This window comes from Schistocerca gregaria, chromosome 1 (genome assembly GCF_023897955.1).
Source record: "Schistocerca gregaria isolate iqSchGreg1 chromosome 1, iqSchGreg1.2, whole genome shotgun sequence".
NCBI classification, from domain to species: domain Eukaryota; kingdom Metazoa; phylum Arthropoda; class Insecta; order Orthoptera; family Acrididae; genus Schistocerca; species Schistocerca gregaria.
Window position 1 is genome coordinate 580,552,906 of NC_064920.1, and position 25,845 is coordinate 580,578,750.

At 40.9% G+C, this 25,845-nt stretch overlaps 1 protein-coding gene across 2 annotated transcripts in view; it reads right to left on the reverse strand.

Annotated features, from left to right (window-relative positions):
* Positions 1-25,845, reverse strand: part of LOC126357025 (transcription factor cwo) — a 156,315-nt gene that overhangs the window by 13,772 nt on the left and 116,698 nt on the right. For both annotated transcript variants that reach the window (XM_050007419.1, XM_050007417.1), the window contains one exon: positions 22,505-22,580. In XM_050007419.1, coding sequence (XP_049863376.1) covers positions 22,505-22,580 — 76 coding nt within the window. The remainder of the gene's footprint in view (positions 1-22,504; positions 22,581-25,845) is intronic.

Below are 25,845 nucleotides of genomic sequence, written 5' to 3' on the forward strand. Positions count from 1 at the left end.
AAGAACAAGTGATTGCTTTGTACTTGTTTCTTATATGTACTGGCAATTAGCTTTGAAGTAGCAAGTCCGAATAAATAAACTGAATCTTATTAAGGGGTTTATGGTCCAACACCTCACATAAGTATATATGAGAACAGAATTCATAGAAATTAATCAATCTTTTCTGCCTATTGCAACTCTGTAACCTATTTTTAGGAAACTTATTTGCATGAAACCAAGGAGATTCTCTCCCTCTCATCTGTGGTATAAAGGTTGACAGCAATTTACAACTAACTCATTGTCGTTAACGTCCCGATTGCACTACGCAGTTCGCACTTACTTAATTCTGGTATAGTGAGGCTGTGCCGGGACGCGACATTAGATGATGAATACTGTTGCGTAACCCAGAACCAAACATTTAGCCAGCTGTAAGAATACGGAGTTTGTTTCAATGCGGATAAAACGAACACTACGAATCTATGACTTCAAGGGAACTCGCGACGGAGTTTCGCCATTCTGATAGCTCCGAGTAAACATTCGAAGAGGTGCAGCAGAGAATGAAGTTCGGAATGAATAACACAGCAAGCGGAGATTTCTGGAACGATGTCTGGGGAAGCGTGCAAAAAATTTTGTGATTTGTTGGGGTACCTAGCGTCTCGGGTTGAACGACAGAACCGAGGAAGGCAGCGCTGCTCAAATGTGAGATTAACCACGAGAAAAACGCAGTAATGGTTAGTACTTCGAAGGAAACACAGCTACAAAACGGTGACATACCTTGCACAAAAAGTGTGTGTCTAAAGTGACAAGGGCTTCACGTTTCTTTCGCGTAAAAAAGCAAAAAAAAAAAATTTACGGATAATTAAGCTATTGAGCACGGCGACAACGTTTCCTATCAGACGGAAAGGCAAAACAAGTGTCAATTATTTTGGGTGGAAAATGATTGCTTTCAGTTAGACACTTACAAATCTTTCACGAAACTTTAAATGTGGCAAGTAAGTTATAGATAAACACGTAAGTTATAGATAAACACGTAAAGCAATATAAAAATTAACGGTTTTAACTGCTCGTCGTCTAAGAAAAAGTAACAGTGTGGTGACGCATTTCAAGTATGGGGATTGTTGGACCCTATTTTTTGAAGAGGAAGGAACTGCAGTTACTGTGACATCAGTGAGCTATGTTAAAATGTTAAACAACTTTCTTCGTCCAGAATTTGTAACGCGTCACGTGAACACGAGAGAAATATGGTTCCAGCAAGACGGTGCCACAGCTCACACGACGAGAGCATCATGGAAGTGGTTCGACAAATGTTCCCACGACACGTTATTTCAGGATATGGTAATGTTTACTGGCCCCCTCGCTCATCCGATTTGTCGATATGCGACTTCTTTTTATGGGGATATTTAAAATCAAAAGTCTACATGAACAAGCCTCGCACAATCGATGACCTGAAGAATTCCATTCGTCAGGAAATTGAAGCCATGCTGAATTAAATGTTGGAGAGTGCCATGCGTAACTTTCGGGAGAGGATCCAAATTTGTATCCAGCACGAAGGACGTCATCAAATGGTTCAAATGGCTCTGAGCACTATGGGACTTAACATCTGAGGTCATCAGTCCCCAAAGGGACGTCATCTCCAAGACATTATTTTTCGAACCTAATTCAAGTATGTCTATTTCAAAACTGCATTAAAAAAATCTATCACTTAATGCTTGTTTTTATCAAACCGTCTCCCAGTCATTCAATAGTGAAAAACATGCGTTTCCTCAGCTCCACCCTGTATAAACGTCTTATTTCAGCGTATAAATGAGAATATTCAGGTCAGATTTTTTCGTTGTTGCAGGTAAAATTTGACTGCTTTAATGTTAGTCTCAATGCTTGTTATGGTCAAACGGAAGGTTCCTGGTATGTCGTTCTATTATTCGTGTTAATAATGTGGCAAACGCTGTCTCAATGGCTAGACGCAAAAATTGCTGAAAGGTTCCGCGTATCCTCTACATGGTATATTTGTCTGATATTAAGAACTGGAGTTTGTGCTTCTATCGCAAGCCAAAATGCGCATAAGCCGTGTGAGACACGACCCACACCATTCCTGCTCTGTTGCTTGCTGCACGGACGTGGTTGGAATTTCGGTGCCATCACTGTACTGTTATCTATTCTGCTCTGTACAGTTCTTTTATCAGACTGAGCATTGATTTTGCAGTCTCCGCCCCCGATACATACCATTAGCACCTGATTCAGTATTCCAGTGTCACTCTAGTATGACGTAAGAGATATAAAACACTGAATTTGTCAATAGTTCGTATCCTGTGAGTAATCTCTTATATAAAAGGAAACATATTCGGGCACATTCACTGACATCATCGCCCAGCCCACACCGCTAAGGCTAGAAAACTGAAATTTGCAAAGGATGTTGATGTTGATCTTATACTGTAGGTTTCGTTTAAAAAGGGATTTTTCGAAATTTCACCCTTAACTGAGTGGAATAGGGATGAAAGCTTATTTTTTTTAAATGTCACAACTAAAGCAATTTGGAAGTTAGAACTACAAAAATTGGTGTTTGGTTTTTCGGCCATAAATAAAGAAATACGTCTCTGTATGTTCATCTTTTTAGAGATGGTTGCGAGACTCGGCTGTTTGATACAGGATGTCAAATTAAACACCTTTCAGTCTTCTAGTTTCCAAACTTATTTTATTTGGCTACCAGTTTCAGCATTTTACTACACCATCTTCAGGCCTCTGAGCGACGTGTAGGAAGATTCTACCTCGGTTCTGATCAAAACAGGGGCCAGCAGTACTTGTATTAGTAGACTTCTACTTGCTATAGCGATCACTTCAACCATGATTGCCGACAGACGATAGGAGGAAATGCAGTGTAATACATCTCGCGCTGATTTTCCATTTAAAATACAAGCATTTCGCTTCTAACCTGTTTGTTGCTGAACGTCGTCTCCATTCATCAGATAACTTCTTCTCTGTTCTGATTTGTAAGTGAATTTTTTCTTTAGGAACATAACTCTGCGTGAAAAACCATACTGATCACTGGATCAGGTAGAGACCATGGGTGGGATTTCAGATTGTGACTGTACTTTTGTAGCACTGACAGCTAGGACAAAATTTATTATGTTCTGTTGTGGAAGATTTTCAGTGAAAGAATAGCTCTCCACATTTTGAAAATACATCAGTTACCCCAAGTTCTCATTCCTGTGGACTGAATGTGCACGCAGCATAAATTAACTGTAACATTTCGTCGGCACGCTAGCTAACACATCAGTTGTGTAATCATTCCACCTTTTTTCTTCGTGACGATAAAAAAAAACTGTGCCCCGCACCACACTTTTGATAGCAAACATGCATTTGTCAATTTGACTTCTAAATTGCTTTGAGCACTATGGGACTTAACATCTGAGGTCATTAGTCCCCTAGAACTTAGAACTACTTAAACCTAACTAACCTAAGGACATCTCACACATCCATGCCCGACGCAGGATTCGAACCTGCTACCGTAGCGGTCGCGCGGTTCCAGACTGAAGCGCCTAGAACCGCTCGGCCACATCGGCCGGCAATTTGACTTCTACATTAGTGGTAAATTATTTATGGGATGTATGTTTTCCATTATCCCAATCGAGTTTAATGTTAAATTCAGTTTTCATGGTTTCACAAGCAGATACATTCTAACTATTCTATACTGACATTTTATTCTGTGCCAAGATTAGAGGTTCTTTTTTTTTCCCCTTTGTCGTCGTAACGAGTTTCTGTGACAGTGGATGTAAGACAGTTACAAAGAGTTTGGCCAATCTACTGATCTTGATGACTTGCCGATGTTATTCGCGTAACGGCGCACGACTGAGAGTATTTACTATGTTTGTGAATTTAACGCCAACTATGAATTTTGTCATCATCCATTTCAAACACTCATAATCCAGTCTGTCGAACGCGCTCTTTGAAGCGAATGAAAGGACATCTAGTAGAGTTAATGCACAAGCTATGCAGTTACAATAAACAAGCACAACATAAAAAATGGATGTATCGAAAAGGTACAAAATTGATTCTAGCTATTTACTTCGTCCATCATCTTTTTCTTTAAGTTGTGGCAATGCACTGAACTTATAGTCTATATTCCGAGAAATTAGGCATGAAATATACACTTACGAGCCAAAACATTGCGACCACTGCCCACCGCCACGTTGGAGGCCGTCTGGTGACGCTGAGGGCATGTGACGCGGTAACAAAAGTACCTAAGCGGAGCAGACACGGAAAGGGGATCACCCGAGCGAAGATGTTGTTGTTGTTGTGGTCTTCAGTCTTGAGACTGGTTTGATACAGCTCTCCATGCTACTCTATCCTGTGCAAGCCTCTTCATCTCCCAGTACCCACTGCAACATACATCCTTCTGAATCTGCGTAGTGTAGTCATCTCTTGGTCTCCCTCTACGATTTTTACTCTCCACGCTGCCCTCCAATACTAAATTGGTGACCCATTGATGCCTCACTACATTCCTACCAACCGATCCCTTCTTCTGGTCAAGTTGTGCCACAAACTACTCTTCTCCCCAATCCTATTCAACACTTCCTCCTTAGTTATGTGATCTACCCACCTCATCTTCAGCATTATTCTGTAGCACCACATTTCGAAAGCTTCTATTCTTTTCTTGTCTAAACTATTTATCGTCCATGATTCACTTCCATACATGGCTACACTCCATACAAATACTGTACTTTCAGAAATGTCTTCCTGACACTTAAATCTATACTCGATGTTAACAAATTTCTCTTCTTCAGAAACGCTTTCCTTGCCATTGCCAGTCTCCATTTTATATTCTCTCTACTTCGACCATCATCAGTTATTTTGCTCCCCAAATAGCAAAACTCCTTTACTACTTTAAGTGTCTCATTTACTAAACTAATACCCTCAACATCACCCGACTTAATTCGACTACATTCCATTATCCTCGTTTTGCTTTTGTTGATCTTCATCTTATATCCACCTTTCAAGACACTATCCATTCCGTTCAACTGCTCTTCCAAGTCCTTTGCTGTCTCTGACAGAATTACAATGTCATCGGCGAACCTCAAAGTTTTTATTTCTTCTACATGGATTTTAATACCTACTCCGAATTTTTCTTTTGTTTCCTTTACTGCTTGCTCAATATACAGATTGAATAACAGCGGGGAGAGACTACAACCCTGTCTCACTCCCTTCCCAACCACTGCTTCCCTTTCATGTCCCTCGACTCTTATAACTACCATCTGGTTTCTGTACAAATTGTAAATAGCCTTTCGCTCCCTATATTTTACCCCTGCCACCTTCAGAATTTGAAAGAGAGTATTCCAGTCAACATTGTCAAAAGCTTTCTCTAAGTCGACAAATGCTAGAAACGTAGGTTTGCCCTTCCTTAATCTAGCTTCTAAGATAAGTCGTAGGGTCAGTATTGCCTCACGTGTTCCAACATTTCTACGGAATCCAAACTGATCTTCCCCTATGTCGGATTCTATTAGTTTTTCCATTCGTCTGTAAAGAATTCGCGTTAGTATTTTACAGCTGTGACTTATTAAACTGATAGTTCGGTAATTTTCACATCTGTCAACACCTGCTTTTTTTGGGATTGGAATTATTATATTCTTCTTGAAGTCTGAGGGTATTTCGCCTGTCTCATACATCTTGCTCACCAGATGGTAGAGTTTTGTCAGGACTGGCTCTCCCAAGGCCGTCAGTAGTTCCAATGGAATGTTGTCTACTCCGGGGGCCTTGTTTCGACTCAGGTCTTTCAGTTCTCTGTCAAACTCTTCACGCAGTATCGTATCTCCCAATTCATCTACATCCTCTTCCATTTCCATAATATTGTCCTCAAGTACATCGCCCTTGTATAGACCCTCTATATACTCCTTCCACCTTTCTGCTTTCCCTTCTTTGCTTAGAACTGGGTTTCCATCTGAGCTCTTGAAGTTCATACAAGTGGCTCTCTTTTCTCCAAAGGTCTCTTTAATTTTCCTGTAGGCAGTATCTATCTTACCCCTAGTGAGATAAGCCTCTACATCCTTACTACCCAAGGATTTCTACTAGCCTTCGTCTTTTTACCTACTTGATCCTCTGCTGCCTTCACTACTTCATCCCTCAAGGCTACCCATTCTTCATCTACTGTATTTCTTTCCCCCATTCCTGTCAATTGCTCCCTTATGCTCTCCCTGAAACTCTGTATCAACCTCTGGTTTAGTCAGTTTATCCAGGTCCCATCTCCTTAAATTTCCACCTTTTTGCAGTTTTTTCAGTTTTAATCTACAGGTCATAACCAATAGATTGTGATCAGAATCCACATCTGCCCCTGGAAATGTCTTACAATTTAAAACCTGGTTCCTAAATCTCTGTCTTACCATTATATAATCTATCTGAAACCTGTCAGTATCTCCAGGCTTCTTCCATGTATACAGCCTTCTTTTATGATTCTTGAACCAAGTGTTAGCTATGATTAAGTTATGCTCTGTGCAAAATCCTAACAGACGGCTTCCTCTTTCATTTCTTTGCCCCAGTCCATATTCACCTACTATGTTTCCTTCTCTCCCTTTTCCTACTACCGAATTCCAGTCACCCATGACTATTAAATTTTCATCTCCCTTCAATATCTGTATAATTTCATCATACATTTCTTCAATTTCTTCGTCATCTGCACAGCTAGTTGGCATATAAACTTGTACTACTGTAGTATGTGTGGGCTTTGTATCTATCTTGGCCACAATAATATGTTCACTATGCTGTTTGTAGTAGCTTACCCGCATTCCTATTTTCCTATTCATTATTAAACCTACTCCTGCATTACACCTACTTGATTCTGTATTTATAACCCTGTATTCACCTGACCAAAAGTCTTGTTCCTCCTGCCACCGAACTTCACTAATTCCCACTATATCTAACTTAAACCTATCCATTTCCCTTTTTAAATTTTCTAACCTACCTGCCCGATTAAGGGATCTGACATTCCACGCTTCGATCCGTAGAACGCCAGTTTTCTTTCTCCTGATAACGACATCCTCTTGAGTAGTCCCCGTCCGGAGATCCGAATGGGGGACTATATTACCTCCGGACTCTTACAGTAAAGCTGCTTACCCTCGGGAAAAATTACGGCCGTAGTTTCCCCTTGCTTTCAGCCGTTCGCAGTACCACAACAGCAAGGCCGTTTTGGTTAGTGTTACAAGGCCAGATCAGTCAATCATCCAGACTGTTGACCCTGCAACTACTGAAAAGGCTGCTGCCCCTCTTCAGGAGAAGATATTGACTGCAAATTGGGAAATGCATTGAGATAAGCGACTTTGACAAAGGCCAGATTATTATCAAGTAGAGCCTGTGAAGGGTATCTTGGAAACGGCGAAGCTGGTCGAATGTTCACGTGCTACTGTCGTGAGCATCTGTGGAAAGAGGTTGGGCAGTGAAACTACCACGAGGCGCTAAATGGTTTGAAGTCCGTGACTCTTCGAGGAACGTGGAGTTCGGACGCTTGCCTGCTCTGTAAAGTAGGATAGATGGTGATATATGGCACCTCTGCTGAAAGAGCACAATGCTAGTGCACGGAGAAGTATTTCAGGGCACACCGTTCATCGTACATTGTCGTACATGGAGCTCCGCAGCAGACCACTCCTACGTATTGACATGTTGACCCAACGACATCGTCAGTTAAGATTGCAGTGGGCACGGGACCGTCGGGATTCGACCGTCGATCAATGGAAACGTGTCAACTCTTCGGGTGAATCACATTTTTGTTACACTGGGCCGATGGTCGTTTCCACAACAGCCGTCATCGAAGTGAACGGCGGCTCGAAACGTGCAGCAGGCTGATGGGAGCAGTATTAAGCTGGGAGAAATTGTCCTGCGCTTGAATGGGATATGTGGTACTAATCGAAGACACGCTGACAGCTGCGAACAACTGTATCTATTCCACGATGGTGATGCCATCCTTCTGCAGAATAACTGTCCGTGTCTCGGAAGCAGAACCGTGACACAATGGTTTGAGGCGCATTATAGTGAACTCGCGTAGACGTCTCGGCGGCCAAATTCGCTTGACGTAAATCCTATAGAACCCATCTGTTTTGCTATCGTGTGCCATTACCGCGTACGCGGATCAGCGGCCCGTTATTTACGCGAGTTTCATGACCTGTGCGGAAACATCTAATGCTACATATCTCCACAAACTTATCAACCAACTATCGGATCCCTGATACGCAGAATCAGTGATGTATTTCGTCCCAAAGACGGACAAACAAGCTATTAAGCAGGTGGTCATACTGTTTGGACTCATCAGTGTATATTATATGTTACATTTTTTTGGTATTGTGAGAGTTTTTGGCATTTTAATACCCTTCATCGCTTCACACTAAAGCTCTGCAAGCACCTGTGCTATAGAATACCTAAACATCTTGTGTCCTGCTAGTAGCTTTTCTATATTATCCGGGACAGCGAAAAGTTTATTATTCGAGTGACCGATGATCAGGGCACAAATGAGGCTTTAGTCCAATGATGAAGGCCAATGCCGTGACTTTCAGAGGCCTGGCGCAATGACTGAATCTTAATGCAAACGTGAGCCGATGTGACGCATGATTAACACTTATTTGAGATTCGAGGAGTAAGACGTACGGTAACCGTTAATCGTTGAGAGGTCCAAGATCGAATTCCTGAGCTGCCCCATACTCAGGGCGTGTCAAAGCCTGGAAACACCCAATACCTTAGTGTGTGTACACACCTGGGGATCATATCGTCAAATACGGTAACCACCGAAATATCGGGTGCTGCCAGTTGTAGAACCTGTGTAACGCCATCTTTTTTGCCTCCTTGGCTAATCATTCCGTCAACTACGAGAACCGGCTACGTGAACTGGACTAGAAGCGTCCGACACTCTAAGGCAGAGGTATAACTTACTTGATTTGACGTAGCTGGTTATAATTTTAACAGATGCGCAACGACATGGCGACAGTGCAGGTTCTTCGCCAATAAAACGCACACTTGAGTTCCATATCTCTGCTGTATTCCTAAGCATATAAGTCAGCTGTGGCAATGAAGCATTTGCAGCTTTCTTCGTACAGAAAAACAAATGTAGACAAGAATATCAAGATACTATTAGCCAGAGAATTAGTACTTGGATATTATAAAATGTGCCATTCCCCCATAGCAGACCACGTAAACTGGAGTTGTGCCTTCCGATATTTTGTATTGAAAAATTTCGATGCACACCTGAAAAACTCATTCCAAAGCTGGATCGGAATTCCAATTCCGATCCTAAAAACTATCCGTGCATTTATATTAGATGTGGGAAAAACTGGCAAATCGAACAGACTACTGATCCTTAGATAAGATTGCAAAACCTTACAATAACATTATCACTGGGTTTCTTCATGTTAAGTGGCATTTATCCCCCTTCTAAATTGTCTTCCCACTTGAATCTTATCCGTAGCTACAAGGAAGCGAAGTCGCGATTTTAATTTAACGAAGAAAGATATTTGGGTTACTCGCCTTAAAATCTGATCGGAACAAAACGAACATATTTCGGAAAAGCGAGTTTCCATCTTTTCCCACCAAAGCAAGATTCAGACACAAAAACGACTAATCGATTCATAAAGAAATAAAACCAACCTGGTCTGAAATTCGTTTATTGTATACATCTAGGACCTGATGTGTAGTTTCTATGCGATGAATTATTCTGATTCTTTTCATAACGAATGTAGGTGGGAGCTATCTCTTTCGAAACCACTCAATTTTAATTTTAAGATGGTTAACTGTGGTTGGGCCGAAATATTTTCTTAAATTGTTTTGATTCTTGTTTATGGAACCGGACTAGTAATTCTGGCACTGAAAAGTAATATTTGTTTCCTCATAACGCATGACTGAGAAGTTCAAAAAGCAGCGAGGGATTGGAGGGGGAAAAGCAGGGACTAGGCGGCAGGCGAGGGCAGAGGGGGGCGGCAACTCACAGGAGGGAGGGCGGGGGCCGAGGCACGTGGTCGCCTCGCGTGAGTCCACCGGCAGCACGTGCCGGCCCGCACGTCGCACAGCCGTCCGTTCGACCGCGAGCCGAATCGCGACGGAACTGGCCGAAAAGCGACTTCACGTATTTAGCGCGGTCAACAATGGGCGGCGGCCAATGGCCAAGAATAATGTCGCCTTCCAAGTTCTGGGCCACGTTTACACTGCGCGGGCGCGGCAGACGCCGGAAGCTGGTCACAGCGCACACCCTCCTGGGACAGACGCGTCTTCTAAATTATGCTTCGACTGCCGGAGAACACTATACAGGGCGATTCCGTAATGATGTTACAAACTTCAGTGATGACGAAAAAAGATTTTTTGTTAAGGGACCACATCCGGAAACAGCCGAGCCGAAAATTCTAAGCGAAAACTGTTCTGATACCTACAATATCTTTTCCTCTCTTCGGAAGGGCGTAGCATGGACCAAAACAGGAAAGAAATTCCGGTAAACTAGGATTCTACAATGCTTAACTTAAGAACTATGACCTCGTCTTCCGTAGACGAGATGTGTTTCATACTAGTACAGCTCAAAGATTTTTGCTTGTAACTTTCTCCCCGATCGTTTCCGGACCGGGGACCCGCACCACAAACTGACACATTTACCCTTCTCCGTCATCCCTGAACCTTTGTAACATTATCATGAAATCACTCAGTACAGCGTAAGAAATATTTTACCTGGCCTTTACACGTGTTGTAGTCGATGAATACACTAAGCAGATTGAGAAGGATGTAGGTTGCAGTAAGTACTGGGAGATGAAGAAGCTTGCACAGGATAGAGTAGCATGGAGAGCTGCATCAGGTCTGAAGAAAACAACGACAACAGTCTGAAGACTAGTTTGAAGCAATTCTCCACACTTGCTTATCCTGTGCAAGACTCTCCATCTCCACATAACTGCGTACTTCAACCTGCTCACCCAGCCCCCCCTCCCCCACCCCCCGCCACCAAATCAACAAACATAAACAATTCCAATCGTTACTAAAGTGACTATGACTCGATGCCTCGTCCCTATCACCCAGTTCTTCTTTTAGTTATTTTTTTTCCCCTACTAGATTCAGTACCTCTTCATTAATTACCCTAACTACCCACCTAATCTTCAGCAGCAACACATTTCAAAAGCTTGTATTCTCGGTTCTTTTCTGTACTCTTAATCGTCAATGTTTCAAGGCTACAGTCAGACAAATATTTCCAGAAAACCCTTTCGAAAGCTTAAACTTATCTAAATGACATGATTTTCGCCATTTCACTATAATTATCTTTATTACGTTACAATTGTAACTTCGGGGCCATTTCAACTGGAAAAGCAACAAACTGTATACACTATTAAAAGTGTTTGTCGCGACATATTTATGCAGATTACTGAGTGACATGTGCTGAGAGGCGATGTAGGCAACACTACACACAGCCTGTATTTTGTAGATTTGACCGCACTATCCCATTCGTCCGCCCCCCATGAACCATGGACCTTGCCGTCGGTGGGGAGGCTTGCGTGCCTCAACGATACAGATAGCCGTACCGTAGGTGCAACCACAACGGACGGGTATGTGTTGAGAGGCCAGACAAACGTGTGGTTCCTGAAGAGGGGCAGCAGCCTTTTCAGTAGTTGCAGGGGGAACAGTCTGAATGATTGACTGATCTGGCCTTGTAACATTAACCAAACGGCCTTGCTGTTGTGGTACTGCGAACGGCTGAAAGCAAGGGGAAACTACAGCCGTGATTTTTCCCGAGGGCATGCAGCTTTACTGTATGGTTAAATGATGATGGCGCCCTCTTGGATAAAATATTCCGGAGGTAAAATAGTCCCCCATTCGGATCTCCGGGCGGGGAATACTCAAGAGGACGTCGTTATCAGGAGAAAGAAAACTGTCGTTCTACGGATCGGAGCGTGGAATGTCAGATCCCTTAATCGGGCTGGTAGGTTAGAAAATTTAAAAAGGGAAATGGATAGGTTAAAATTAGATATAGTGGGAATTAGTGAAGTTCGGTGGCAGGAGGAACAAGACTTCTGGTCAGGTGAATACAGGGTTATAAACACAAAATCAAATAGGGGTAATGCAGGAGTAGGTTTAATGATGAATAGGAAAATAGGAATGCGGGTAAGCTACTACAAACAACATAGTGAACGCATTATCGTGGCCAATATAGATACGAAGCCCACACCTACAACAGTAGTACAAGTTTATATGCCATCTAGCTCTGCAGATGACGAAGAAATTGATGAAATGTATGATGATATAAAAGAAATTATTCAGGTAGTGAAGGGAGATGAAAATTTAATGGTCATGGCTGACTGGAATTCGACAGTAGGAAAAGGGAGAGAAGGAAACATAGTAGGTGAATATGGATTGGGGCTAAGAAATGAAAGAGGAAGCCGTCTGTTAGGATTTTGCACAGAGCATAACTTAATCATAGCTAACACTTGGTTCAAGAATCATAAAAGAAGGTTATATACACGGAAGAATCCTGGAGATACTAAAAGGTATCAGATAGATTATATAATGGTAAGACAGAGACTCTGACCACAATCTATTGGTTATGACCTGTAGATTAACACTGAAGAAACTGCAAAAAGGTGGGAATTTAAGGAGATGGGACCTGGATAAACTGACTAAACCAGAGGTTGTACAGAGTTTCAGGGAGAGCATAAGGGAACAATTGACAAGAATGGGGGAAAGAAATACAATAAAAGAAGAATGGGTAGCTTTGAGGGATGAAGTAGCGAAGGCAGCAGAGGCTCAAGTAGGTAAAAAGAGGAGGGCTAGTAGAAATCCTTGGGTAACAGAAAAAATATTGAATTTAATTGATGAAAGGAGAAAATATAAAAATGCAGTAAATGAAGCAAGCAAAAAGGAACACAAACGTCTCAAAAATGAGATCGACAGGAAGTGCAAAATGGCTAAGTAGGCATGGCTAGAGGACAAATGTAAGGATGTGGAGGCTTATCTCACTAGGGTTAAGATAGATACTGCCTACAGGAAAATTAAAGAGACCTTTGGAGAAAAGAGAGGCACTTGTATGAATATCAAGAGCTCAGATGTAAAGCCAGTTCTAAGCAAAGAAGGGAAAGTAGAAAGATGGAAGGAATATAAGAGGATCTATACAAGGGCGATGTACTTGAGGACAATATTATGGAAATGGAAGATGATGTAGATGAAGATGAAATTGGAGATACGATACTGCGAGAAAAGTTTGACAGAGCACTGTAAGACCTGAGTCGAAACATGGACCCGGGAGTACACAACAGTCCATTAAAACTACTGACGGCCTTGGGAGAGCCAGTCCTGACAAAACTCTACCATCTGGTGAGCAAGATATACGAGACAAGCGAAATACCCTCAGACTTCAAGAAGAATATAATAAATCCAATTCCAAAGAAAGCAGGTGTTGACAGATGTGAAAATTACCGAACTATCAGTTTAATAAGTCACAGCTGCAAAATACTAACACAAATTATTTACAGACCAATGGAAAAACTGGTAGAAGCCGACCTCGGGGAAGATCAGTTTGGATTCCGTAGACACGTTGGAACACGTGAGGTAATACTGACCTTACGACCTATCTTAGAAGAAAGATTAAGGAAAGGCAAACCTACGTTTCTAGCATTTGTAGACTTAGAGAAAGCATTTGACAATGTTGACTGGAATACTCTCTTTCAAATTCGAAAGGTGGCAGGGGTAAAATGCAGGGAGCGAAAGGCTACTTACAATTTGTACAGAAACCAGAGTCGAGGGACATGAAAGGGAAGCAGTGGTTGGGAAGGAGCAGTTGAACAGAACGGACAGTGTCTTGAAAGGAGGATATAAGATGAATATCAACAAAAGCAAAACAAGGATAATGGGATGTAGTCAAATTAAATCGGGTGATGCTGAGGGAATTAGATTTGGAAATGAGACACTTAAAGTAGTAAAGGAGTTTTGCTATTTGGGGAGCAAAATAACTGATGATGGTCGAAGTAGAGCGGATATAAAATGTAGACTGGCAATGGGAAGGAAAGAGTTTCTGAAGAAGAGAAGTTTGTTAACATCGAGTATAGATTTAAATGTCAGGAAGTCGTTTCTGAAAGTATTTGCGTTTAGTGTAGCCATGAATGGAAGTGAAACATGGACGATAAATAGTTTAGACAAGAAGAGAATAGAAGCTTTCGAAATGTGGAGCTACAGAAGAATGCTGAAGATTAGGTGGGTAGATCACGTAACTAATGAGGAAGTATTGAATAGGATGGGGGAGAAGAGAAGTTTGTGGCACAACTTGACTTGAAGAAGGGATCGGTTGGTAGGACATGTCCTGAGGCATCAAGGGATCACAAATTTAGCATTGAAGGGCAGCGTGGAGGGTAAAAATCGTAGAGGGAGACCAAGAGATGAATACACTAAACAGATTCAGAAGGATGTAGGTTGCAGTAGGTACTGGGAGATGAAGGAGCTTGCACAGGATAGACTGGCATGGAGAACTGCATCAAACCAGTCTCAGGACTGAAGACCACAACAACGACAACATCCCTTTCGTTTCATTATTTATCCTTTTTTCTCACTTGCACTTGAAAACAGCTATAAAGCTGAAATCGCAACAGCGGGCATAATAAACACAAATACAGTGTAACAGTAAAAATCTTTTCATTTAGAAACTTTTCTATGACTGTGGTCCCCAGTAAAGGAAATAACATCAACCTAAATCTATGTCACATGTTAAGGTATTTCTCTTTTTCTGAAAAGCTTTTCTTGCTGTTGCCAGCCTGCATTCTATACCCCGTTTACTTCTGCCATGGTCAGTTAGTTTGCTGCCCAAGAGCAAAATTAGTGTACTACTTTTTGAGTCTTATTTACTATCCTAACTTTCTCAGCATCACTCCACTTATTAAAGCGTATTGCATTACCATTCTTCGATGTTCAACTTATAAATTCTTTTCAAGGCACCATCCTACCAACTACCCTTTGCGTCTCTAGCAGAATTGAAGTTTTTATTTCTTCTCCCTAAACTTCAATTTATTTTCCAAATTACTGCTTGCTCTAAGTAGTACATCACGTCTCTCGATTTCTGTCCCATTCGGAGAATTCCTTCGTGGTGCGTCGTTTTTATATCTTAAGAGTGTAAATCGTAATGTCAGTATTGTCTTGCGTGGATAATCATGGTAGTTATTACGGCGTATCTTAATACTCCTGAGGGAATATCGTCTACTGAAGGTGTCCTATCAGTACTTTGTCCAGTTTCTCGCTGTTCCCAATCTTCCACTTCATCTTCACCCACCTCCTTTCCCAGTTCCATATACACAGACAAAATAAAAAGGCCCAGATCACTTTTAACACTAAGCAGTGACTCCCGCAGAATGCAAGCGAATTCGGTATGGCATGTTCTGGTTGAGTTTAACTGAAAGAAAAAAGCCATAATTCTCTTGCCGACTCCGCACGATACTGCTGAAACGAACTTGCAATCACCTAAGCCTCTAATAGTGGACTCGGCGGATCAGATGTGTTTCACATTGAGCACAGCTAGGAAAACAAGCAGCTGGCCTATGGCGGTTTCCTTCAGAAAACTCGATTTGCTGGAGTTAACTCGTACAAAATTTATACAGCCGAAGTCACTAGAGAAAATAATTACTTTATCTCAGAGAACTTACTCAAATGTTGTTGGAACGTAAGCTCAGCAATCGAGCAACGAACAGGAGGCTTCCGAAGGAAATACAGCTTAGGTTGTTAAAAGAACACCCTAAGATATATGTTCTGGGAACGAGCTCAATGAGAAACTTTTCTCCAGTCGCCAAAGTATTAATTTTCTGAGTCTCAGTTCTAGTTTGTGTGTGTGTGTGTGTGTGTGTGTGTGTGTGTGTGTGTGTGTGTAATGAGATTCTTCTCAATTTTTATTTAGATTGCTAGAGATATGTATACTATCTCATTTATTCCTTTATGAGCTACTTCCTTAATTTGTATGCTAAACACAGTGTTGAACGAGACTCGAACTGGGGCCTTTGCCTGTCGCGGACAAGTGCTCTACCATCTGAGCTACAAGCACGACTCCCGACCCCACCCCACAGCTCTCATACCGCCAGTACCTCGTCTCCTACCTTCCAAACTTCACAGAGGCGCTCCTGCATACTTTGCAGAACTAACACTACTGGAAGAAAGGATATTGCGGAGACATTTTCCCTACACGCTGAACAGAATGACAGCATACAAGTGTGCTAAATGTGATAAACCCAACTGCTTACAGAGCTCCATGAAAATGTTAAATTTAGTGTAGAAAATTTGTTAATTTTTTTCCTTTGTTTTCATACATATCAAGATATCTGAGAAAACACATGTCAACTTCAGAAACTATTTCCATCGAAACGCTAATATTTGTTTTTGTGCGTAAGAATAACCAAATTTATAAACTATTTCATTTGAAAACTTAGTACATAATTTTGTAATTTTTGCGTATTTGATGGCAAATTTTGATTTAACCACAATAAACATATTAATTTTCATATTTCATCAAGCTTTTAAATTGTTATTTATTTTCAATAGTCACTAAAGTGGACATAAAATGCAAAAATTGGTCATGCTAGTCTCGCGGACGGATTTTACCGTTAGCACTAATCTTTCACTTATTACCAACTATGTAACGTTAGACCTCACTCACGTGGGGCCCTGATGATGTGTACGACTTGGTGCTGAATTTTGGGCAAGATTAGCGTTCCAATTCCGAATAATTTATTGGTTTTACGAGCACGATGAAGAGATCACAAATTTACAGCCAAACGTTGAGTCTTTCGTTGTGAGCGATGAAGCACATAAGTTATTACTACCATGAGAAGGACGATTAATATTAAAAGTTGCCAATTTTAACTCTGTCTGTCGGCAGATAACGTATACGATGTGTATCAAGCCTAGGATGCCTAGGGGGAGGTAGGGGGTGTTCCTTCAACTCACAACAGGTTATGTTCCTCTCTGCTCATGTAAATGTCATACAGCATTTTCCCTTCAAGTTATTGTTTTTTCTCTATTGTATAAAGTTAACTGTCAATAAACTTTGTAGATAACTCCTCTGAAAAAAAAAGAAATTTTCAATGTAATTTCAACAAGCCCGCCTCCCATTATGTTTCCATGCTACAGAAAATTTTTCTACGTAGTATATTTTTTATTTCTCGTCTCTACAACGATGCATGCCTGTGTGTGTTGTTGATTGGTATTCTTGATATCCTCAACAATCAGTTTATTTTTAGCAGAAGTGGTTGTTGATGACATTCAGTTGTTATTTATCTTGTGTACTTCCAGCGAGTTTGTTCATTCAGTTCCCTGTTGTTCATGTTGAGATTCAGGAATGTTTAAAAGACTTCGTGAATCATCTTTAGAAAGAATTATGAATGATATTTTAAATGACGATTCTAATCCAGTGAGAAGAAAATGAAGATGAGGATGGTGGTGTAGAGTATGATCCAGACTGGGAAAGTGGCGCGGACATTAGAGACGATGAAGATAATGTAGCGTCAGGTAATGACCATCACGATGTGAGTGCGGCCAAGTCTGGAAGAAGATATGTAATCACACAGCCCAGAATATCTATAGTGCGTTTAAAATTAGTTGCGGCTTTTGACGTTTGGCTCACCGGGCGGGCATGACGCCGTTACTCAGGTAACACCAATGGCGAGCCTGCTTTCCCTACCACGCCGCCAGCAGCTCCGTTAGTAAAGCGCCCCAGTAGCCACGATGTGGATAAACAGTAAGACATCGTTTCGCGCACCCATGCATCTGCGTTCATTACCTCTCGTTATAAAGTGGTGTTTTCCAGCTTTCAAGTTTTCTACAGTCGTCAGATATTGTAAGCAAGTGTTTTGTGTTGGCATTGCATTAATAACAATGCAGCACGTCTGAGCAAGGGATTTGCAAGAAAAGTGGTAGTCCGAGACCACGTCCCGGCTATGATATAAAGTTATGCTCTAAAATATTCCTCCAAATTCAGACAATTTTAACGGACAACCCCCCACACCACTCCATTGCGATGGATAAAGCTACAATAATGCAGTGGAGAAAAGCTGATGTTTTGCTCTGGGTACAAGTAAATGTTCCATTGGATAAAGTTGAGCCTAGCATCTATAGGGGGAAGTTAATGGAACAAGCCAAAAACTCCACGCCACCAGGTAGACTCGACGCTCAATTCTCCCAAGTGGCGTCAAATCGAAAGACTTGCACTCGGCGAACGGTCTACCCGACGGGAGGCCCTTGTCACACGACATTTACATTTTTTACCAGGTCGACGAACTGGCTAAAGCTAAAGGTTAAAGTTTAATCAGTCTTTCTCCGTAACATGCTAATTTAAATCCGACTGAGAATATACGGGCCTTGGTGAAAAGTAATGTGGCAATAAACAAAACATTTACGTTGAATGAGGTTGAAATGCTGACAGAAGAAGCCAATGCAAATGTTACACCACAGGACTAGTCTCGAGTTCTCCGAAAAGGTAGTTGAGGAGACATGTATACATGAAGGACTGTGAAGATTTCATACAAAACTCTCTTGTTGCCGTGTTAAAATCTGTTTCTTTTGCCAAAAACACAGCAGAGTTTCCAAATATCTGTCTCAATAACATTCTAATGCTGTTGAAATTGTGACATGGTCCTGTGATAGTGTATTGTTAAACTAGCAACCGAGGACACAACAGGTCAATAGTTAAGAAAAAGCTCGTTATCAGTATAAAAATAAATGTGTAACTTCATCACATGTATTGCTGTAAAATCCACAGCAATTCTCGTTTCACCAGCCATTGAAGTCCTTAAAAATTACACTATTTCATTTAAAAAACTGTAGTTGCCTGAATATTGTGAGAGATATGGAAGTTCCACATATTAATCATTCGGCAAAATACTCTCCTCTTCGCGTGCTGTCATTTGCCAAAATCTTGTACCAATATGTCACACCGTTCACGACATCCGAGGGACGTACGAATATTTCATTCCGGCTTTTTCACAGGTGCATGCGTTCGTGATGGAGCGGTTTACATACATTCCATTTTCTCGACATGAGAGGCAAATAGCGGTATCCATCCAAGTTTAGAGAATACTTCAATATGTTATCTAAATTTCATTTACAGCAACCTATGACCTAACGCACACCATACGCTAATTCATAACGACTCCTATTTTTCACTGCAAACTTTAAAAGTTTTTCTTGCAGTAGTTTATCTAGTATCGAAATATTACAATAGCTATGACGATTAATGAGATGATAGGCAGTTCATCATGAAGCTGACGAATTAAGCTATATGTGCGAGAAACAAGAATTTATTAGCGACTAGTTTCTTTAAGACAGAGTGGCTCAAAAACATATCTAATATAGTGTAAAATTATATTGTTTTCTTTTTTAGTATATAGAGATAAGAATATTGTAAATTATGCCTCTGTGATGCCGAACGAGTAAGTAAGTAAGTAAGTAAGTGTGAGAAAGATGGTAGATGGGCCGGCTTTCGTGGCTTGCTGTTTACGCAGTCAAGCAGCTTCCAAGCCGAGTAGTCACCAGTTGACGCGTTCAGCACAGCCAGGCAACTTACGTTTCCCTCGACCCACACCGTACCGAACTGTAGAAAGTCGCAACTAACTTTAAACAGACTATAGGAGGTATCTTGTAAATATAGTAAGGGAGCAGGCAGGAAGAACTGCAGCCAGTATTTGCCATTCTCCTGGAGAAGCCTTAATGTTGCTTTTTACGCCCGACAGCATGGACATTATAGAAAAAAAACCTTTAAATGAAGAGATAATTAGGCTAAATGTTACTTCTACCAATGAGAAAATCATCCCAATCTTTCTCCCAGTATTTTTGTTTTACTTTAGCATATATCAGCCAGCGCAATTTCTTAATGTTGTGCTGTTCCTGTTGACTACGCTGTAATTTTTCTGGTAAGATTCTTTTCATTTTTCGTTGGTTCCTTCGTTTGCGCAAATTCTAAGCATTTCCTTGTAATTCAAATTTTTAATGGGTCAGTGGACAGTGTGTGTTTCATAGCGTTGCTGTGTAATTGTTTAGAGCGGTGCACAGTTGGATTTTCGTAGTGGTTTCCGAGTAACAGTTTTGATTTAATTTTCTGCACAGTCAACGCCAGTTAGTTTTGCTTTCCTGTAAATTTGTGCACTGAGACAAGCTGTTCGCAATAGTTATTTCAATTCAACCTTTTTATACCAGAGGACAGCACATTCAGGTTTCAATCAAAAAACAGGCAAACTTTTTAATACTCATGAACGAACGAACGGTCGAGTCAGAGGGAAAACTTTCAGTTGGAATTATTAGGTTTGATGACAAAACTACCTTCCAGCAAAGAAAGGAAGTAACAAGTTCACAACAAAGTGAACGACAGGTTTCTACTACTTTATAAACCAGGTGTGAACCTCACCACTGATCAGATGCTCAGCTTGTTTAGAGGGCGCTGCTCCTTCAAAGTAGGAGGAATTGGGCAAGTATGGCATCCTTATATGAATGATGTCAGGTGCAAGATCAGATACTTCATGAATATGGAACCCTACGCTGGTAAAGTATGGAGACTATCCAAGAAAGAACGAGGTTCAGCAGCTGTCGTTAAACGCTTGGCAGTGCATCTGAAAAATATTGGTCGAAATATTACGAGGGTAATCCCAAAAGTAATGTCTCCTATTTTTATAGGTACATAGACCTGTTTATTTCTACAATGGTTTACATCAGTTTACTGCTTGAAGATTTAGCTATTTTTCGACATGATCACCATTTCTGTGGATGCATTTTTGTAAACGCTGTGGCAGTTTTTGTATGCCCATGTCATACCAGCTCGCCGCCATGCTCTTCAGAAAGTTATGAACCTCTTCTTTCACCTCGTCGTCCGAGCTGAATTGCTGGGACCACAATTAACGCTGACAGGTACTGTGAGATTCTACAAAAACTCAAACGGGAATTCAGAACCGGAGAAAAGGAATGTTGAGCAAGGGCGTACACATTTTCCAAGACAACGTTCGCCCACACATTGCTGGGCAAACCGTTGCTCTCCTGCAACAGTTTCAGTGGAACATAATCACCCACCCACTCTATAGTCCTGACTTGGCGCCCAGTGACTATCACCTGTCCACTAGGTTAAAAGAAGCGATTCAACTGCGACGACGAGGTGAAAGAAGAGGTTCATAAGTTTCATAACTTTCTGAACAGCATGGCGGAGAGCTGGTATGACAAGGGCATACAAAAACTGCCATAGCGTCTACAAAAATGCATCGACAGAAATGGTGATTATGTCGAAAAATAGCTAAATGTTCAAGCTGTAAACAGATGTAAACCATTGTAGAAATAAACAGGTCTATGTACATATAAAAAATAGGATAACTTACTTTTGGGATTACCCTCGTACTATAAACCGACACTACATATCAGTGTATTTGCCAGGAGAGTTATACCAGGACTAGAAAGTTACTACAATAGGATCTTTTCAGTCACTCAGGAAGCACATTCCAGAGATAATGAAGAATACATCAAATCGAAAGTTATATTCGTCAATGTTCATGTTCACAGATCAACGATAGGTAAGCCACAAGTTATTTTAGTATTTTACACAGTAAAAACAAAACCAAGTTAAAACATAAAGGCACTGAAGAAGGAAAGAAGATTAAAAGTCACATAAATACATATCAAAATTCCACTAAAGATGGAATTGATACCTCTGATCAAATGGCTCATACACCTGAAAGAAGGAAACAAAGATGTACTCTCTCAGTATTTCACTCTCTCATCGATACCAGTGCAACCATTAGTATTCATGTAACCACCATATTCATCAAACAACATCCAAGATCGAATGAGAAGAAACACAACGAATTGAAACTTTTTCTTCTGAAACCTGAGTTCCAACTAGTGAACCTGCAAATAGCATAAATAGGAACTAATGTAGGAAGGTTTTCTAACCAAACTGTTCAGCCAATGGAAAGTATTCTACAAAAGAAAATCAACGAAGTGACAACATATGAAGATAATGAATGCTTCCTACAGAGAAAGGTCGGTGCCATTTTTGCGTAAAAAACCTAAAACAAAGAAGCAGAAGTACAACAATCTAAACCAAACAGTACTGTGGACATGTCATAATCGTGTGTGTAACATGCCTATAGAAAGAATTGTGTAGTGTATTTCCTGCATGAAGTTGAGTATCAGGGTAGTTTGTATAATATATCAACACATTTTTATTTCGTGTTGCAATATGCCAATTCTTTACTGATTCAATCTATTTGAAAGTATTAACAACATTTATAAGTTACTGTCCTGTAAAATATATAATCCTTTCTGAAACCTGTAATTTTTTATCAGCAGACTATTTTAACTCCAGTGGCTTCACTTAACTCCCCCTCCTCTTTCGGCACTCATGTTACAAAAAAAGCCTAGGCATCCTAGGGTTAATACCTTATCTTTGGGTAGATGCGGAAGGAATTAAAAAGAAAACTCATTTAGTGCATCGAATCCATCCGTTGCAAAAAAATACACTCTTTATGCTAAACAGAATGTGTTAAGAAGATCACAACTACGATAATGTTGGAAGCTGAGGATCACAACTCACCCTTGACACTTTCTTCTTATGAAAGTTAAATTCGTCGTCTTCTGATGTAGCTGCTGCAGTTGTAAAGTTGAGATTCCTGAAACACACTCGCTTCGGTAAGCATTCAAACACAGTAATAACGTCAACATTTTAAATAGTTCAAAACATTACGTAAGAAAATTAAGTCTGATACTGCAAAACAACACTAAACAAATGTTTGCCAGCTTGGCACATTACATCGACTTACAACAAACATTTAGTATAACAAAGTGCACAAGCAATTGAGAAACGTAACAACTGGAAGAGCAACTGTAGTTTGCACTGACGAACTGATTTGGAAGGAAGAGCATGACATGCTCAACAGCCGCTAAATTGGAAACAGAGTGGGAAGAGGGACACAAACACATCATTTGAAACAAATGAACAATAATGTATCCTGTCTCTTACTGTGCGTAATATTACACAATAAGTACACCGTTAGTTCCTTTGACTTTAACATCCTCCTGATGCTCGTAATATCGCCAGCAGAAGTTGAGAGTTGAGAAGAAAAGACAGCACATACTACGAACGTACCCCAAATGAACATTTCAAGCAGCGTGCCCGTTGGAATCATAACTACATTCCTGATACTGAACATCATCGGAGAGGCAAACAACTAATCTTTTCTTCAGAATGACTGATTCATTAGGAGGTTTATAGGAAAGAGCAGCACAGCTACAAAACAGACCTTTGTTATTTCTTCTTGTGCGTTGCTCGTCTGTTTGGGGACCCTGTCAGGCTGGATTACAGTAGACGACTGCAGCAGTTCGGAGGGCTGCTCACAGATTGGTAAAGACCGATCATTTCAGTACGAGAATGGTATGAACTTACCCAAAGATTTCAAATCATGGAAGTTTTGGAATGAAATACGTTCTTTGTGTGGAAGTTTAATCGGAAAGTTTAAAGTACGAGATCTATTCAAAAAATTCCGGAACATTTGTAATTTCGCGCCAATGGTGTGTTTAGGCCGAACGCAGTTGGCGTCCCTGCACACCCTTATGTTTAATGAGTAACAGCCGGAAGTTTCATGTTGCATGTCTGTTAGTCATTGTTCAGTGCTATATTGAGTAGAACATTCTGTCGCACAGTTCGCGAATTTCGAAGTGGCAGAGTCAGAGAAGCACTCGTCTCCAAAGGATGCAAGAAGCCTATAGTAGTGAGTGCTTAAGCTGTACTCCGTGTTACAAATGGTTCACACGGTTTAAAAAAGAGCTGGACAGAATTTAAAAATGACCCTCGTTCAAGATGTCCTTCGACGTTTGAGAGATGGCAGAAAAATGTAACATTTCAATTGGATCATGTCACGAAATCCTGACACAGTATCTTGTAGCTCATCGTGGTGCCGCCAATTTCATCCCATGGCTCACGAGTCAAGACCAGAAAGATCTTTGCCTCACAATCTGTGAAGAGCTTTTGGATTGCGCAAATGAGAACGAGATGTTCCTTGAGAGAATCATAACTGGTGATGAGACATGGGTCAACGATTATGATGTTGAGACCAAGGTATAAACTTCACAATGGGTTGGGAAAGATTCTCCAAAACAAAAAAAACTATCAGGTAAGGTCAAATGTCAAAGTATTACTGGTAGTTTTCTTTGACTTTCATTATGAATTCGTGCCACAGGGACAAACTGTTAAATCTTAAATCAACAGTAGTGTCGGGACGTGTTGCGACGCCTGCGAGAAAATCTGAGAAGGAAACGGCCTGATACGTGGCGAGCCACTTCATGGCTCTTACATCACGATAACACACCCGCTCATTCATTCCCATTGATGCATGACTTCTGCACAAAAAACGTAATCGTTGTGTCGCCTCATCCTCTGTGCTCTCCAGACCTGACAACTGCGAACTTTTTTTAATTTCAGTAGTGGAAAACCCCGCTGAAAGCACGAAGAGTTACAACGATAGATGGAATAAAAGAAAATTCATAGACGGCGCTTCGCGTGATTCAGCACGACGTGTACCAAGACTGATTCCAGGAGTAGAAGCGGCGTTAGGAGTGGTGCATCAATTGAGGAGGAGAGTATTTCGGAGACATTGCATGACACATAAAAAGTAAGCGTGGAAAAATTTTGTGGACAAAGTTCCAGAAGTATCTGAACAGACTTCGTACAAGCATTCGGGATGGACTGTATTTGGATTCTACTACGTTCATAGTTTATCTCGCAGGAGGGCTATAAAAACAAAGCAAACAAGAATAGGCTGTGCGCGAACGAACTCTTTAAATAATAATAATTATTATTATTAAGCTTTACAAGGAATCAAGGTTCTCCGCTGAAGAGTGAACACTATCGAATCACTTTCCTCTGTCGTCGCAAGTAATTTTCCAGTCTCCACACAATCTTAATTTTTCCAAGCCACTTTGAGATTTGTCAAAATCTCTTTTAAGTGTATGTCCAAGAAGTCGTCCTCCGATGGGAAACTCTTCTTTAATTCTCTTGAAGGTCTTATTTGGAAGTGCCTTAATACCAGGCCCTATGTATTGCAATCTTTAAGTTTTCATTTTTGCTACTGTATCTGGTTCTCTGTGTAAATCATAATCTTCGTCATTACGTAGTATTCTCCAACCATTGGCGTTGCTAACTCTTATAGGCCAAAATATCCTTAATTTACTTTCTTTTTTTATGAAAGTAAACGTTTCAGGGATGTAGGTTCAAACTGATACAGTTCATGATTTGATCTGAGTGATTTAGATTTTCTAGAGTGAACTCGCTTTTGAAAACTGTCATAGGGCCATATTAACAAAAGTTGACCTTTATGGCTTTTATGCAGTATCAGAGGCTAGCAGTCGCCAAGTTAACGAAATTCATTGGTCATCTACATCTATATTCTGCAAACCACCGTGAGATGCGTGGCAGAGGATACATCCACTGAACCAGTTATTAGGGTTTCTTCCCGTTCCCTTTACGTATGGAGCGCGGGAAGTATGACTGTTTGAATGGCTCTGTGCGTGCAGTTATTATTCTACTCTTATCCTCACTATTCCTATGCGAGTGATACGCAGGAGATTGTGGTATAGTCGTAGAATCATCATTTAAAGCCGATTCTTGAAACTTTGTTAAAAGTCTTTCTCAGAACACTTCATGTCTGTCTTCTAGACTCTGACAGTTCAATTTCTTCAGTATCACGCCGACACTCTCCCACGGATCAGACAAGCTTGTAACCATTCGTGCTGCCCTCCTCTATATACGCTCAATATCCCTTATTAACCCCATATAGTATGGACCCCGATACTCAAGCAATAGTCTAGAAATGGTCGCACGACTGATTTGTAGGCAATTTTCTTTGTAGACTGAGTGCACTACCCCAGCATTCTACCAAT